General features: G+C 43.9%; 1 protein-coding gene across 4 annotated transcripts; it reads left to right on the forward strand.

Annotated features, from left to right (window-relative positions):
* Nucleotides 1–889: 889 nt before the first annotated feature.
* On the forward strand, nt 890–17,407 carry ZNF343 (zinc finger protein 343). 4 transcript variants are annotated; one of them, XM_067012218.1, is made up of 6 exons: nt 890–1,931; nt 2,732–2,797; nt 8,377–8,642; nt 8,821–8,880; nt 11,969–12,095; nt 15,336–17,401. In XM_067012218.1, exons 3-5 carry the CDS (start codon nt 8,525–8,527, stop codon nt 12,034–12,036), a joined length of 246 nt encoding a protein of 81 aa, XP_066868319.1. In that variant the 5' UTR covers nt 890–1,931; nt 2,732–2,797; nt 8,377–8,524; the 3' UTR covers nt 12,037–12,095; nt 15,336–17,401. The 4 variants fall into 4 exon arrangements, 3 of the variants coding, with proteins under 3 accessions (XP_066868319.1, XP_066868318.1, XP_066868317.1); XM_067012217.1 differs by having other exon boundaries at nt 890–1,073; nt 15,336–17,390; XR_010836337.1 differs by lacking the exons at nt 11,969–12,095; nt 15,336–17,401 and adding an exon at nt 9,292–10,142 and having other exon boundaries at nt 890–1,073.
* The last annotated feature ends 787 nt before the right edge of the window (nt 17,408–18,194 follow it).

Consider the following 18,194-nt stretch of genomic DNA (forward strand, 5'->3'; position numbering starts at 1 on the left):
CCAGAAGAAATGCCCCACATAAGTGATTTAAACTACCCCAAAGGTGCTATTCTTTCTCTGAGTCCGCCCCTGTGTTGTCTATCCACATGTACTTTTTTTCCTCCTAATAAACACTTTACGTGTTTCACTACTTTCCATCTCTTTGCTGAAATCCATTTCTACAAAGCAGAAGATCCAGGGCCTTGTCACTAGCCACTGGCCCTCGTGGTCTAGCGGTTAGGATTCCGTGCTCTCAATGACAGGGCGCGGCTTCAATCTCTGGTCCGGGAACTGAGATGCTGCTTCAAACCACCACAGGCTGAAGCCACCCGAGATCACTTCCATCCTCTAGGAACTGGATGTGAGCTTGTTACTAACCCTGAGGACCTGGACGAGGGGAAAGCGACTACACGGCAAGGAGAGCGCCGGAGTTGAGGGTAAGGGATCAACAGAGACTTTGGGAGTCCGCTTTACCTCCTCAGTCCGTTTTCCAACCGCCAACCCCCCAGCCCCCCACAAGTAAAATGGCAATGAACACAGGACTGAGCGGACAGCACAGAGCCAAACTTAGATGGTGCTCGCGGAAGCTGGCATGCATATTTTAGAGACTAAGCCCAGGGAATTTAGCCTGGTCACGAGACGAAAAAAACACCTGAGCTGCCGGCAACCGGAAGCCGGACCCTCCACAGGCCAACCGGAAATGCCTTCGCCGGGTGACCCTGAGAGCCGAGGGTGGGGACCTGGAAGCCGTCACGGAAGCGGCCGCAGAGGCTTCTGGGGAGTGTTTCAAGCAAACAGGCCGAGGGAAGAGAGATTTCATTCGGGAACCACTACCTGTTTATGCATGGGTATTTTATAAACAGAGACGGGTAGCCTGTCACTACATAGCCACTGTCGTGGTAAATTAACCGCGCTGTCCACAAGCGGCTCCCGGGACGGCCAGCGAGAAGGGAGTCCGCGAGGATTCTGGGAACTGTAGTTCTGGTGTAGTTGAGCGGCCGAGGGCGGGGTGAGCGGTCCGGTCATCTCTGGAGAGCGAGGCCTGCGGGGCCCGTCGCCCCACGGTGTCCCTCCCCTGCTGCAGGAGGGTGGGGGTAGGCCGGGCAGGGCCTAGGGTTGGGAGCTGGGGAGGAGTGCGGCTGCTGGGGGAGTGCGGCGGCCGAGGCCGGCGGGTTCGGGCGGTTTCGTGCTTGGAGGAGGGGTCGCGGCTCGAGGTGCGCGTTTGTGGCGGGGAAATGGGGTGACTCCTCCAGCTGCGAATCCCTGAGTTGCGGGGCGTTACGCGGACCTTCACTCGGCTGGGGCGAGAGACCTGGAACTCAAATTTCTTTCTTGGAAAGGGGTTGGGATATTCTGGGCCAAACAATTTCCGAGTAGGGGGCAGCTTCAGTGCGCATCCCCGGCGTTTATTTGAGGTGTAGGGGTGTGTTCAGCCAGGGCCAAATAGACATCCCTTGTGATGGGGAATGGGGGCGCAGCTTGGCCCATGTGTCCCTGGGTGTTGTTTGACCTGGGAGCAATTACGTGGGTCCCGCATCTCTGAACGGTTGTGGGGACCCAGGACTGATAGTGAATGTCAAGTTTTGTTTTTGATGGGGCTGAATATGACCCAATGGTGATTGGGCGGAGGTGGGTGGAGGAGAGAGCATCTCAGGCCCTGCTGTGTGTTGGCTTGTTGGGGGTGGGTGGAGGTGAGTTGATGTGGGCAAAATATCCGTAAGGAGTGGTGGAGTGTCCTGGGTCTGGAGTTCCTGGGGTTTTTAGAAAATGGGGAGGTTTGGGGCCTGAGGCAGACATCCTGCAGTGATGGTGCACTGCATCGCTGGGGCCTGCGTCTAGGCAGTTTTTTGAGTGCAGGCAGATCTGCTTCTGTGGGATCTCTTGTCCCAGGGTTTGTCCTCATCCCGGGGCCCACTCTGCTTTATGACGAAGATCCCAGATTTGGTTGTAATGTAAGTGGCTTGTTTGGCTAATTCTTCCTCTCTTTGAATGCTTTTCCCTCATGTGTTGGGGTTCAGACCTCCAGTTTGGGACTTACCCAGATTAGGTATTGTGGGGACCTCTGAGGGCTGCTGGCCAACTGTCCAAATCACTTCTGGGATCTGGTGAAGCCCAGGTATCAGGAGTTTAGTTTGGGGGTAAGGTCAAGTTTTAAACCCACACAGTAGAATAGTACAGTAAACTCACATGGACATATCACCAGATTCAACATTCATTGATTCACAGACAATCCTGTTTCATATACATCCCCTCAACTTGTCTGTGGATATGCTTTGAGAACTGTCAAACCTGCTAGGGGTTGACCATCACTGACATCACAACTTACCCAGCAGGCTAAGGCCATGGCACTCCACAGCTAGAGATCAAATCTAGGCACTTTCTAGCTCTGTCACCTCAGTTTATCAGAAGACCTAACTCCAGGCCTTTGGGAGACAGAAGTTGTACAGTGTCTGGAATTGTCTGTGGTGTATAGTAAGAGTTTAGTAAGTGTTAATTATTATTAGTAACAAAGGATGATTTTCCTATTTAATAGCATGTCACAACAGGCTGTATTTTGATGCCCACACATGACTCTGTCCCCAGAAAGCTGTCTACATTCTTCTTTGACAGATCTGAGGCTGTTTTTTTTTTCATTTGTTTTGTTTTTTTTAAAGAAGAGGAGCACCCCTTATTTTAAGCTTGGGGATTTTTAGATTGGTAACTGGGGGCCAAGAGACAGTCCTGAAGCTCATACTGCCTGTTTCATCCTCAGGTTCACCTTCTCACATCCCTGCCTGCCCAGAGAGGACTGTATAGAGAACGAGAGGACTTCTTGCAGGTGGATACCACTCACCTTCCATGTTTCTGCAGTGTCTTCTGTTCTCCAGACCTTGGGCAAATTTCCTTTGTTCATCCTGACGTTTTGTGCCCTGCAGTGTCCCATTTGAGGCTCAGAGGACCTGCTTGTTTCTGTAGGATACCAGGGCTGATTTAAGGGCAAAGGACTTTAACAGGGAATATTACCCCAGACAAGTGCTCTCATTCAGGTTACCACCATCCTTGCCCTAGCAACATTTCATCCTGGCTGCTGGATTCCCAAGACTGTATCAGCTGTTGTAAAATAAAAAATGATGATAACTACCATTTATTGGGAGTTGTTCTGTGCCAGGCACTGGGCTTCACAATCTCTGTAATATTTTATTCCCTCAGCAGTGACTTATTTGAACAAGCCTATGCTCACATATGATTCCTGTCTTTGTTATATGTGACGGATACGAGTTGCACTGTTAGTTTCTACAACACATCTTTGGAGCGTGTAACTGCTGCCAGAGGCTTTCTTCTAAGTTAAAAACATAAGAACAAAATTACATAATTAATGCCTTTTTTTTTTGGTGGTTAACTTTTCACATAGAAACTATAAATCCATCGTTCAGCATCAACAATAATCAATTCATAGTTCAGGGTTGTTTGATATACCACCTCTGCCTCCCACCTTTTTTTGCAGAATTATTTTAAGGCTAATTCTAGACATCATATCATTTCACTTATAAATGTTTCATTATGTGTCCTTAACTGAGAAGGACTTAAATTTACCCTTTTTAAAAAACTGAGGTATAATTTACATACAGCCAACTAAACAGATCTGAAGTATATGTTTCAATGGATTTTGACAGATATGTACTCCCATGTGACCATCACCTCCAACAACTGGAATTTGTGTCCTGTTTCAGAATTCTTTGCCTACACCAAAGTCATGATGGTATTCTATGATTTTTTTTCCTAGAAGCTTAAAGTGTTAGCTTTTACATTTAGGTTTATGATCCATTTTGATGTATTTTTTTGTGTATGGTTTGAGGTTTTGGGTTTTGACGTAGTACTTGTTTATAGCACCATTTGTTGAATCGACTCTCCTTTTACCATTGTATTGCTTTGGTGCCTTTGTTGAAAATCATTGACTGTGTAAGTGTGGGTTTATTTCTGGACAGTCTCTTCTGTTCCGTCAGTTTAATTTAATCAACATCACACTGTTGATAACTTCAGCTTTATACTAAGTCTGGTTTTTTATATTTCTTTAAAAAATTTTTTAAATTTATTTTTAGCTGCGTTGGGCCTGTGTTGCTGCGGCACGGGCTTTCAGTAGTTTGCAGTGAGCAGGGACTACTCTTCATTGTGGTGTGCGGGCTTCTCATTGCAGTGGCTTCTCCTGTTGTGGAGCATGGGCTCTAGGCGCATGGCCTTCAGTAGTTGTGGCTCATGGGCTCTAGGGTGTGTGGACTTCAGTAGTTGTGGCACATGGGCTCAGCAGTTGTGGCTCGTGGGCTCTGGAGCGCAGGCTTAGAAGTTGTGGCGCATGGGCTTAGTTGCTCCGGGGCATGTGGGATCTTCCCGGACCAGGGATCGAACCCCTGTCCCCTGCATTGGCAGGTGGATTCTTAACTACTGCACCACCAGGGAAGTCCCTATACTAAGTCTTGAAACCATTTATCATAAGTCGTCTTTTACAGGGTTATTTTAGCTATTCAAGGTCCTTTTCATTTCCAAATATTTTTTTGAATCAGCTAGATTTTTTCAACAAAAATAAGTCTTGTGGGATTTTGATTGGAATTGCGTTGAATCCGTAGATTAGTTTGGTTAGAATCGACATCTCAAGAGTACTGAGTTTTCCAGCCCACAAATTTGGTATATCTCTCTATTTATTTAGGTCTTTAACTTCTCAAAGTAACATTTTGTAGTTCTCAGTGTAGAATGTTTGCACATCTCTTCAAATTCTTTCCTATACATTTTATGTTCTTGATATTTTTGGAAATGTTTTTAAAATGTAACTCTCCAGTTGTTTCTGACTAGTATTTAAAAATACAATTGATGTTTGTATGTTGACCCCTCATGTCCAGCCACCTTGCTAAATTTAAATTAACTTACTACTTCTAGTTTTTTTTATTGAGGTATAGTTGACTTACAATATTATATAGGTTTCAGCTGTACAACATAGTTATCCACAATTTTTAAAACTTATACTCCATTACAGTTATTATAAAATATTGGCTAGGGCTTCCCTGGTGGCGCAGTGGTTGAGAATCCGCCTGCCGATGCAGGAGACACGGGTTCGTGCCCTGGTCCGGGAAGATCCCACATGCCGCGGAGCAACTAAGCCCGTGAGCCATGGCCGCTAGGCCTGCGCGTCCGGAGCCTGTGCTCCGCAATGGGAGAGGCCACAACAGTGAGAGGCCCGCGTACCGCAAAAAAAAAAAAAAAAAAAAAAAAAAAAAAAAAAAAAATATATATATATATATATATATATATATATATATATATATATAGGCTATATTCCCTGGAGGGTATTATGCTTAGTAAAATAAGTCAGACAGAGAAAGACAAATACTGTGTGATCTTACTTATATGTGGAATTTTAAAAATCTGAACTTAGGGAAGCAGAGAGTACAGTGGTGATTGCCAGGGTCTGGAGATAGGGAAATGAGGAGATGTTGGGTACAAACTTTCTCTGACTTACTTCATTAAGCATAGTACCCTCCAGGTCCATCCATGTTGTTGCAAATGGCAAAATTTCATTCTTTTTATGGCTGAGTAATATTCCATTGTAGTACATGTAAACCACATCTTCTTTATCCGTTCATCTGTTGATGGACATTTAGGTTGTTTCCATATCTTGGCTGTTGTAAATAATGCTTCTGTAAACATTGGGGTGCATGTATCTTTTCAAATTAGTGTCTTTGTTTTCTTTAGATATATACCCAGCGTGGAATTGCTGGATCATATAGTACTTCTACTTTTAGTTTTTTGAGGAACCTCCATGCTGTTTTCCACAGTGGGCGTACCAGCTTACATTCCCACCGACAGTTCTCACCAACATTTGTTATTTGTGTTTTCTTGATGATGGCCATTCTGACAGGTGTGAGGTGATATCTCACTGTAGTTTTAACTTACATTTCTCTGATGGTTAGTGATGTTGAGCATCTTTTCATGTGCCTGTTGGCCATCTTCATGTCCTCTTTGGAAAAATGTCTATTCACATCTTCTGCTCATTTTTTACTTTTTTATTTTATCTTCCAAAAAATGGATATTTTTAATGTATTCGATTAGCAAAGATTAAAAAGTTAGATAATTCCTAGTGTTGGTAAAAAGTTGGAAAGCAGAATTGTATATTCATTGGAGGCAATGCTTCTTATCCAGTCCATGTTCTGTGTATACTGAAAAGTTGAGGTCTCTAGGTGCAGTCTTCACTAAACATCTTCCCTTTTTTTAAAAATTAATTTTTATCAGAGTATAGTTGCTTTACAATGTTGTGTTAGTTTCTGCTGTACAGCAAAGTGAATCAGTTACATGTATACATATATCCAGTCTTTTTCAGATTTCCTTCCCATCTAGGTCACCACAGAGCACTGAGTAGAGTTCCCTGTGCTATACAGCAGGTTCTCATTACTGATCTATTTTATACAGAGTAGTCTATACATGTCAATCTCAATCTCCCAATTCAACCTACCTTCCGTTACCCCGTTGGTAACCGTAAGTTTGTTCTCTACATCTTTGACTCTATTTCTGCTTTGCAAATAAGTTCATCTCTATCATTTTTCTACAGTCCACATATAAGTGATATTATACGATATTTGTTTTTGTCTTTCTGACTTCACTCTGTGTGACAGTCTCTTGGTCCATCCATGTCTCTTCAGATTTCTGCCCTTTTTCTTTTTTAAAATTAATTAATTTTTGGCTGAGTTGGGTCTTCGTTGCTGCGTGTGGGCTTTCCCTAGTTGTGGAGAGCGGGGGCTACTCTTCGTTGCGGTGTGCGGGCTTCTCATTGCGGTGGCTTCTCTTTGCAGAGCACGGACTCTAAGCGCATGGGCTTCAGTTGATGTGGCACGCAGCCTCAGTAGTTGTGGCTCGCGGGCTTAGTTGCTCCCTGGCATGTGGGATCTTCCTGGACCAGGGCTTGAACCCTCGTCCCCTGCATTGGCAGGCGGACTCTTAACAACTGCGTCACCAGGGAAGTCCCCCCATTGTGTGTGTGTGTGTGTGTGTGTGTGTGTGTGTGTGTGTGTCTGTGTGTGTGTGTGTGTGTGTGTGTGTGTGGTACGCGGGCTGGGATCTTCCCGGACCGGGGCACGAACCTGTGTCCCCTGCATCGGCAGGCGGACTCTCAACCACTGCGCCACTAGGGAAGCCCGCCATCCCCTTTTTAAATTGAGTTGTTTTTTCTTTTTGATATTGAGTTGTATGAGCTGCTAAAACTTCTAGTTTTTATTTGGACTTTTGGATTCCAGGATACAGTCATGACAGTGCAGACAAAGATAGGTTTATTTCCCATAGATAATCAATTTTATTATTTTTCTATGTATACCTTCAGTAGTTTTTTTTTTTTTTTTTTGCGGTAAGCGGGCCTCTCACTGTTGTGGCCTCTCCCGTTGCGGAGCACAGGCTCCGGACGCGCAGGCTCAGCGGCCATGGCTCACGGGCCCAGCCGCTCCGCGGCATGTGGGATCTTCCCGGACCGGGGCACGAACCCGTGTCCCCTTCATCGGCAGGTGGGCTCTCAACCACTGCACAACCAGGGAAGCCCTACCTCCAGTATTTAAAAAAAATTTTATTTTAGTCCAGTTGATTTACAATGTTGTGTTAATTTCTGCTGTACAGCGAAGTGATTCAGTTATATCCGTTCTTTTTCATATTCTTTTCCATTATGGTTTATCACAGGATTTTGAATATAGTTCCCATGCTATACAGTAGGACCTTGTTGTTTATCCGGCAGTATTTTTTATGAAAAGACAATCAAAGATTAAACACCCATATTAAACCCTGCTCCCCACCCCCCACCTTTCCTAAAGGGATTCTTGTTAAACTGAACCTTTTAATTGATGTGTAATAAAATATACCCACCACTTCCTTACTGGCTTTTGGATTTTATGTGTGTTTTTTTTGGCCATGCCGTGTGGCTTGCGGGATCTTAGTTGCCCCACCAGGGATTGAATGTGCGTCCCCTGCAGTGGAAGTGTGGAGTCAACCACTGGACTGCCAGGGAATTACCTCCCTGTTTTTTTTTTTTTCTTTTAGAGTAGGTTTATCTTTCCTCTGTTCTCAGAACATGAGAGATGGTGGAATAATGCAGTGCTTACAAGTGGCACTGTCACTTTCAGTCATATTTCCTTGTCCAGGGCAAGTCATGAGGCCAAGCCTGACATCAGGGGCAGAGAATTATAGAGAGAAACAAATAATTGGGAATGATGATGATATCTACCACAAAGGGCCTACAGGCTAGAAAGGAATGATGTAAAAAAATGCAAGGAACCTTGTGGACTGAGACTCTATGTGTATTGTGTGAGAGGACAGAATCCCTGCTGAAGAGGCACAGGCATAGGGCCCACAGTAAGGGTCCCAACCATGTCAAATTGCTTCTCTGTCCCACAGGTCCTGGCTGCATGGCAACAAGTTGGGCTTTTATAAGTAAGTTTTGGAGGAATCACACCAGGTAGCAGAAATTGATCTTGAGATGAAATAATTTCTGCCAGGCCTCCTAGCAGAATTTCACGGTGAACACTGGGCTGACTCTGGGACCATGATGTTGCCTGATCCTTCTTCCTGGAGAGAGCAGGACTGGGAGGAGATGTTGCCTTTGGAGAACGGGGAAGTTATGGAAACTGTGAAGACACTGACTCAGTATCATAAGGCGAAAGGTGAGAGCTGTTGAGGGTCCAGAGAGGTGAAGAGGGGGAGCAGGGCTCCAGGTTTACTGCGAATGCCTTGTGATCACAGCTGAGGAAAGGGGCGACTTCCTTTCACAAGGCACAGAGAAGCTGCTCTGGCAGCACCATGGGAGCCCCAGTTTCTCATAGCTTCTTTTTCCTTCTCTAGGTTGGCCTTCTCACAAGACTGACTGGGTTCGAGAAAAGGAGGGAAAAGTCCAAAATACTGGTGAGTTGGGGTTACATTTATTTACAGTCTCTCAAAATTGCTCTTAAGGACATGTGGCAAGTAGCAAAACATTTATTCAAGAAAATCTAAATCAGCAAGAGTCTGTGGCATTTGTCCCACTACCTGCTCCCTCCTGGTCACCTTCAGCTCAGTGTAATGGAAGCTGTACTCCAAATGGGTACAGCTAAGAAGATGGGACTTTCTTCCCTCAGTTCCCAAGCTTTTTCCCTGGGAGGGTCAAACCACCAACAATTCTTATTCCCCTCAGCTCAGTGTGGCAGGCAAGTATGGCCAAGAAGTCTGGCGTTTTCTATCTCCGCTAGACCCTATTTGTAGGATGGAAGCTCTGTCTCAGGCACAGGTGGTCAAGAATTAAGGGACCTTATTGCCTTTTCCCCGTCTTGCTCATAGGGCAGACAGAGATCCTGTGCTAGGAGAAGCATGCTGAGAAGAAAAGGAGCTGCCACCCCTGCTCAGTGCCCCGCTGTTAGAGCAGGAGTGTCACACTGAGCGAAGTGGTCTGCCAGTCCTGTGCCACCTCTGAGTAGTGGTGCAGAGGTCCTGCCCTGGTGGGAGGCAGGCCGTAGGAACAGAGAGCTCTACAGCGCTCCCTAAGGGGACTGGCTTTGTGTAGAACTGAGTAGGGAAGTCGAAGTCTTAGGGTGTTGTTGAAAACGGTGGAGATTTTGGTGGTGAGCAATTAAGAGGAAACTGAGAAGCCTGTGATAGCAACAAGTGAGATGGCAGATCAGCTGGAAGTTTAACAGAGAAAGCAGGGAAAGAGATTGTTGAGAGGAGCTCTCCTACCGGTCAGAGTAAGTCTCAAATACTGGCCTCAAAATTACCCCTGCAAAAGGATCTGACTTTAATTGGATCAGACTATGGAGCCATTTATACTCCAGGACATTGCTGAAAACAGTAGAGCAATCAGCAACCAATAGTGGAGGCTAACAGCCGGGTGTGATACCTGTAGAGGCAGACCTGCTGGAAGCTTAACGGGGAAGTCAAGGAGAGACACAAAGAGAGCCCTCTGTCAGGAGGGGGAAGGTCTGGGTGACTGTGTGTTTGCTCACGGCTGCACCCTCTGAGGAGCCACTGCTTCAGGGGAAATAACCTTCATCGAACTAATCCAGACAGGTCTCAAAACAAATGAACAAGCAGACAACCACAACAACAGCCTAGGAAGAGGGCAGGGTTGGTATCCAGAGTTGCTACAATATTTTACCTAAAATGTCCAATATTCAAAGAAAAATTATATAGATAAGGGGAGGGAGAAGGAGGGAAAGGGAAAGAAAGAATATATGAATTTAAGAATGAGAGAAAGCCTAAATAAATTTTCCTGGTCTGTAAAATGAAAACAACTTTTCAGTTCTATGAGTTAAATTATAATCTCAGTGGATTGTAAATTCATCTTCCCCTATTGGTTATGAGTTGTTCATTCATTGATACACTGTGGACACAAAGTTATACTCCTAGGGAATGTTCAGTGGGGTTGGGGCTAGGAAGCAAAGTGAGCTAAATGCCCTGCTTTCATTCCAGGGAGCTTATTGAAGTATAGGCAGAACTTGGAGATATTGTGGGTTTGGTTCCAGACCACCGTGGTATAGTGAATATCACAGTTAAATGAGACACATGAAATTTTTGGTTTCTCAGTGCATGTAAAAGTTATGTTTACACTATACTGTAATCTATTATATGTTCAATAGCATTATGTGTGAAAAAACAATATACATACCTTAATTTAAAAATACTTTATTGGACCCTGGAGGTCCAGTGGTTAAAACTTCGCCTTCCAGTGCAGGGGGTACAGGTTCGATCCCTGGTCAGGGAGCTAAGATCCCACATGCCTCACAGCCAAAAAACCAAAAACATAAAACAGAAGCATTATTGTAACAAATTCAATAAAGACTTTAAAAATGGTCCACATCAAAAAAATCTTAAAAAAAAACTTTATTGCTAAAAAATGCTAACCATCCTCTGAGCCTTCAGCAAGTTGCAGTAGTAACATCAAAGATCATTCATCACAGGGCTTCCCTGGTGGCGCAGTGGTTGAGAGTCCGTCTGCCGATGCGGGGGACGCGGGTTCGTGCCCCGGTCCGGGAGGATCCCACATGCCGCGGAATGGCTGGGCTCGTGAGCCGTGGCCGCTGGGCCTGTGCGTCCGGAGCCTGTGCTCCGCAACGGGAGAGGCCACAACAGTGAGAGGCCCGCGTACAGAAAAAAAAAAAAAACACAAACAAACAAACAAAAAAAAACCACACAAAAAGATCATTCATCACAGATCACTGGAACAAATATAATAATAATAAAAACATTTGGAATGTGAGAATTACCAAAATCTGACACAGAGACATGTGGTGAGCAAATGCTGTTGGAAAAATGGTGCCAATAGACTTGTTTAATGCAGGATTGCCACGAACCTTCAACTGTAAAAAACTTGATGTTTATGAAGGGCAATAAAGAAAAGTGCAGTAAAATGAGGTACACCTGTACTGCTGCTGTACGTGATGAGTGAAGCATTAAGGGCTTTATTTTAAAAAGATTGTTAAAATACCAGGCAAAGACAGATTTTGCAGATCCCATTTAGTATAACCTGAACTCTTCAAAAATGCTTATTCTGGGCTCCATCTGTTCACTCCTGCTTTTCTGTATGGTTGAAGTTTTCTTTCGTTTTCTCCTCTAAATCATCTCCATTCCCTAATGCCCAGCACAAGCCTTGTGTACATGATGCTTTTTTTCTTCTCCAGCCCATGCTCTACTCTTCATCTCAGAATTCCTCCATTCCTCAGGGTCATTGAGCACTGCTTTAGGTTTTCAATTTGATTCACAAATCGTTTCTCCAAAGAAATCAAAAGCGTCCCAGGGCCAGGAATGAGTTTTGTGCATCAGTTGTGTGCTCCTCAGATTTTAACACAATGCCATAGTAATAATGCCGAGAAGAACTTGATACAGAAAACCATGTACTCTGAAAAGAATTAGATCAACTTCTTGCATATCCAGACTCTCCAGGGCCACCAGCTATGTACCTCATAGTGGGAGGACTGATGGGGACTTGCTGTATGTCTCTTAATTTATTGCTTGTTTATAGGTGCCAGTTACATTCAGGGATGTGGCTGTGGTCTTCACAGAGGCAGAATGGAAGAGACTGAGCTCTGAGTAGAGGGACCTATACAGAGAAGTGTTGCTGGAGAATTATAGGAATCTGCTCTCGTTGGGTGAGGCAGTGTTCTTTCCTTCATTAATTCAGTGGAGATTTCCTGACCACCTCCCATATGGCAGAAAATGTTCTAGACACTTAGAACATGTTAGTGAATGAAATGGTAATCTCTGCCCATGGGAACTTACTTTCTGCTGTAGGGAGACAGCTAACAAAAAGCTTCATATTCAGGGACATTATTATTGTTTAAAAATTTTTGCATATGTTTATTTTAATTTTCTTTTTTATTGAGGTATAGTTGATTTACAATATTACATAAGTTTCAGGTGTACAACGTAGTGATTCACAGTTTTTAAAGGTTATACTCCATTTTTGGTTATTACATATATAGGGATATTATAATATGGTATGTTAGAAGGTGATAAGCACTACATAGTAAAAAATAATAATAAAATAGAACCGGATAAAGGAGTATTGAGTGTGAGGGGGTGGCTGGCTGAATTTTGAAATTGGGTATTTGAAATCACCAAGAAGGTAACATTTGACCAAAGGGAGTTAGAACTCTAGGTATCTAGGATAAGAGCATTTCAGGTGGAGGGCCTTGTCGGTCCTAAGGCCCCAAGGAATTGGGGTGCCTGCTGGATATAAGGAACTGTAGTGGAGGCACGGTATGCAAGGGGAGAGCAGTGAGAAATGCCTTCTAAGACAGAAGTTAACATTAAATATCAAAGTTTGTATGGCTTTTGAGTTTCATAAGCCATATTTTTTTCATTTATTTAAAAACTGACATTGATTCTTTAAATCTAGGTTGATAAATACTTTTTTTTTTTTTTTTTGATAAATACTTTTGATTGTGATATTTCTCTGGATCAGGAGTTGGCCAACTTTTTCCGTAAAGGGCCAGAAGGTAACTATTTTAGGTTTTGTGGGTGATATGGTTTCTGTAACCACTCTCAACTCTGCCCTGCTAAAGTAGCCATAGACAACAGGTAAATGAATGAGCATAGCTGTCTTCTAGTAAGACTTTTGTGGACACTGAATTTTGGATTTCATGTAATTTTTATATATCATGAAATATTATTGTTCTTTTGATTTTTCCAGCTATTTAAAAATTTAAAAGTCATTCTTAGCTTGTAGACTGTGTAGAAATAGAGGGCTAGATTTAGATTGTGGGCCATAGTTTTCCCACCCCTTGTTCTAAATCAGTGCTGTCCAGTAGAAATATAATGTGAGCCATGTGGGTAATTTTAAGTTTCCTAGTAACCACATTTAAAAAAGTAGAAGTAAATGGGTGAAATTAATTTTAATAATATCTTATTTAACCCAATATATCAAAATATTTTCATGTCAACATATAATCAATATAAAAATTAATTATATATTTTATTTTTGTACTAAGTGTTCAAAATCTGGTTGTTATTTTATATTTAGAACACATTTTCGTTCAGACCAGCCACATTTGAAGTGCTCAGGAAGCATACAGCTGGTGGCTGCCATACTGGATAGTGTGGTTCTAGATATTCCTGTAGTTCTAGATAAAGCAGGTAGAGAAAAATCACATTTTTGGAGACACAAACTAGTTTTAGGCAGGAGTTTCTTCAGACGTTTCCTTAAATGGCATAGCTATTTCCATGATATGGATTAATCAGGTTTACTTTTTTCATTTTCATCTTCTTTGACATGTTTTGATCTGATTTCATCTAGTTTGAGCTCCATCTAATTAAGTGTGGATTCATCTGTTTCAGTCTGGTTCTGTGTGTTTTGATTTGGCCTTAGCTAGTCAGTCTAACTAGATCTTGTTTTTATTTTTCTCTTGTCATATTATCTTCCTTCTCTGTGTTAATATGTTTAACGGGTTCCGAGGAAAATGTCAAAATGACCTTGTTCAGATTAGTCTTGATATTGAATGCCTGGATCCCACTTGCATTTCTTGAAGTTGTGTCCTTTGTCTTGCTCAGCACCACAATATCCTGCAGTTCTCCTGCTTCTTATGTCTCTTTTGGGCTTTTCTCTTACTTTTTTCTTTTCTTTGGACTGTAAGAGTCCATAGGACTAGTGTCGCATACTCTTCCTTTCTATGTCAGTATTCACACCCTTGAACGGTTTGTGAACTTCAATGATTTTACCCATCACCTATTATAATGAATCCATTTTCTTTGTCACTGTCTCACCTGTGCTTTATCTTCATATTTCTATTTGGTTACAAGACAGCACAAGTTTATTCTCAAACTTATCAAAAATTAAGATCATACTATTTTTCCTCCTAAACCAGTCTCTCTTTCTCTAGTTCTTCACATATTCATGTTATGATGTCTCTTCTTCAAAGGTACTCCCTGAAATAATCTTCAAAGTTTTCATAGGGGAGATATTTCAGTTAGTTTAGGCTAGGTAATGCTGTGATAACAAACAGCCCCAAACTTTGCAAATGTTCATTTCTTACTTAATATCTACTCTCTACAGTTCAGGTAGACAGCTCTATTGGTTCAGCTCTGCTGGCTCTGGGATCTCGGCAAAAGGAAAAGCCTCTATCTGGGTCATGGGATTCTTAAGGAAGAGGGAAAACAGCAATGATAGAACCATACTGTGCCTCTTAAAACTTGTTTGGAAGAAGCACTAACTTTTCACTAACCTTTGTTGGCCAAAATAATGGGATTTGTTTGGGCACAAGGTACCAGAATCCTGAAATCATGGAGCATGTCTTTCTGTCCACTGCTGAATCCACAATACTTTAGCAGAGAACCTAGTATTTAGAAATTTTTAGTATTTGTTTGTGGGTGGGCAACTGGAAATTCAGATTTATTTCATATACAGTCTCTTTAACCACTGTTTCATATACTGTTTCCTACATTTGAAAGCCTTGCAGACCTAGTGACTTTTTTTGTATATCAGTCTTCTATTTTGTAATAGAAAAGGCATGAAAGAGATTTCCACATAGGTCATAGAGACTGTTACCTCCAAGTAGAACAGAGTTGTGGACAGTCTATATCAATGTGATATAGACTTAGATGATTTAGTCAGAGGAAAAGGCTAAGGGCAGTTGAGGCTACTTGCAGAGCAAAAAGGTTCCTGGTCTGACTGACATACAGAAGATGCTTTTGTTATGGATTTTCTGGATTGCAATAGAAAATGGAATGTGTAGAAGTGGAATGTAAAGGAATTATTGGTGGGAAACAAATTGTGTTGTATGTATATTGTCAATTACAGTTGTGGCAGTAAGACACTCTCTGTCCTAAGACAAGGCAGAACAGCCCAGCAGTCCTACTTAGGGCTTCTCTAACTGAAAACCTTCTCTCTCCAGCAGAACCAAAGCCAGAGATCTACCCCTGTTCTTCCTGCCTTTTTGCCTTTTTCTGTCAGCAGTTCCTCAGCCAACACACGCTGCAGATCTTCCCGGGTTTGTGTGTGTAGAAAATCGCCTCCACCTGGGGGATTCTGGCCTGGAGCATTGGGGGCAGCAGTATTCTGCTCACAGCTGCTGGAGTGAAAACACAGAAGGCCAAGAGAGAGAAGGTGACTCCAGACCCTGGTGCTCGAGGACAGAGGAGAGACGGCCCTTACGTGCATTGCCCAGCCCACCCTGAGAACAGTCAGCAAGTCCTGGAGAAGGCAACGCAGTGGTAGAAATAGAGCCCAGTGCAGCCCAAAGGGTAAACCCTGTGCAAGGAGACAAAGAACTGAAGGAATTAGAAATCTCAAGGTCTGGAGCAGTCAACTGTCAAGAACGTGAACTAGACTGTAGCCCCAAATCAAACTGCATTACAAACCAGACCATCCTCTTAGGGGAGAAGCCCTATGTCTGCAGGGAGTGTGGGCAAGGCTTTAAAGATAAGTCGAACCTCATCAGACACCATTGGACACACTCTGTGGAGAAGCCTTATGTGTATAGTGAGTGTGGCCGAGGTTTCAGCCAGGTGTCAACCCTTATTAATCACCGGAGGACACAGTGAAGAAGCCTTACATGTACAAGGAGTGTAGGCAGGGCTTTAGCCAGAAATCACTCCTCCTTGTGCACTAGAGGACACACTCAGGGGAAAAGTATTATGTTTGCAGGGAGTGAGGGCGAGGCTTTAGCAACAAGTCAAGTCTCATAAGACACCAGAGGGACACACTGAGAGGAGAAGTCTTGTGTATGCAAGAGTCCTGGGCAGGACTTTAGCAATAAGTCGAACCTCTTACTCCAGAGAGACATGCGGGGAGTAGTCTGTATGTGTGTGGGGGGTGTGAGTGAAGCTTCAGAGATGTGTTGACCCTCGTCAGGCAGTGAGGCACATTCAGGGCAGGAGCCTTATGCGTGCAGAGTGTGGGTAGCTGTCAATCCTCAGTGCACGAAGAGGATGCACTTAGGTGGGAAGTGTTGTGTGTGCAGGGATTGTGGGGAAGCTTTAGCAATAAGTCAGCATTTATGGAACATCCAGTGGCCGACTCAGGAGAAGCATCGTGTGTTCAGGGAGAGCTGACAGGCATTGGGAAAAGAACCGACAGGAGGGCTCCAGATGGCTCACTCAGGGAGGAGCTGTGTGTTTGTAGGGAGTGTGGGCAAGGCTCTTGTGATCAGCCAGCTTTCTTCACACACTGTAGGGAGAATCCTTATGTGGGGATACTGTGGGGCTGCTCCAGCCGACTGCTGCTGATGGCTGCAGAGATGAATTCCCCACTAGACTTGCTCTCAGCCACAGGGAGCTGCACTTCCCAAGGGATGCCTCCTGGCCAACAACTGATTGATATGGGGAGACAAAACCCTAGCCGTTGACTCTGCTGGGACAACTCCACAGGGTCATCCCAGATCCCAAGGTCCCCATGAGACTGAATGATCTCAAACACATTGCAGGTCAGCTTCTTCCTCTGCCCAGTCCTGTCCTCATTCCCTGGTAAGCCACTCAATTCTCTGTCTCATTGTCTCTCCAGGGAATCCACCCTAAGATATCATAAGCACACAAGGAGTATGGACGAGGCTTTGGCTAAAAGTCACTCCTCAACAAACCCCAAAGTATACAAAATTAGAAGCTCTGTGTGTGCGGGGAGAATGGGTAAGGACACCTCAGGATGCATCAGAGAACAGCTTTTGGGGGAGAAGCTTTACAAGGCAGGAAGGGAGACTGGGAAGCTTTAGCAATAAGTTACACCTTCTGGTGCAGCCGAGGACACTCAGGGAGGCCTGTGTGGGTGGGGTTGTGGGCGGAGCCTTATTCTGACACCGCTCCTCACAGATCACTACCTCACTCACCTCCTGGGGGGGGGGGTTTCAGAAGTCTTGACCCCCACCCCTCCCCATACTCTTTTTGAGAGTGAAGATGGCAGTAACAAAATAAACATGTTTTTTCCACTTTTTGTAATCAGATGGAATAAAAAAGTAGAAGGCTTTATTTAAGTAAGAATAATCAATTTGTTTTATTTTCACAATTCTTCCCCATGTTTTCATATCCTTCTGTTCTTGTAAAATGTTCAGTAAGCTCAGGCTATGTACCTTAGTCACTCATCTGTCTGGAAAGGAATTACATTTCACAACCTGGATTTCTGCGTGAATTCAACCCTTCAGAAAAAATAAGTCCCAATCAACCTAGTAGATTTATTGGAGGATCTGATTGGTTGCATGGGGAGGATGATGTAGGTTCTGGAGACATGCCCACTGAAGGGAGGGAATTTCCTGGGTCTCTGGGGGCTGGGTTGCCTCTTCTGACTGATCACTCCCTTTGGCTTCTGTGAAAGCTCCCTTCCCTGACTTCTGTCTCTTCCTTCTAGTCTCTATTCAATTCTCTGCTGTATCCTTCTCTACCACTGAAGCATTGTTTTTCCTTCCAGATTCCAGAGTCAGGTCCTTTAAGCACGCCCAAACTGTTCTCCAGTCATGAATCATTGCTTTGGGTCTCTTAGCTACTTCTGTGTCAGATCATAAGTCTAAAGACCCCTAGAGAATTACCTGGTGGTCCAGTGGTTAGGACTCTGTGCTTTCACTGCTGAGGGCCAGGGTTCAATCCCTGGGCCCTAATCCTGCAAGCTGCGTGGGGTGGCCAAAAAAAAACAAAACAAAAAACCCCCTAAACACAGCTCCAATGCCATGTCCCCTCATCCCTCCAATTTTAGGGTCTAGTCCTGCTAATGACACCCACATCATCCCTCCACTAACTGGTCCAAGACAACCTGGTTATACCCCTGCCCT

The sequence above is a fragment of the Kogia breviceps genome, chromosome 14 (assembly GCF_026419965.1).
Source record: "Kogia breviceps isolate mKogBre1 chromosome 14, mKogBre1 haplotype 1, whole genome shotgun sequence".
NCBI lineage: Eukaryota > Metazoa > Chordata > Mammalia > Artiodactyla > Physeteridae > Kogia > Kogia breviceps.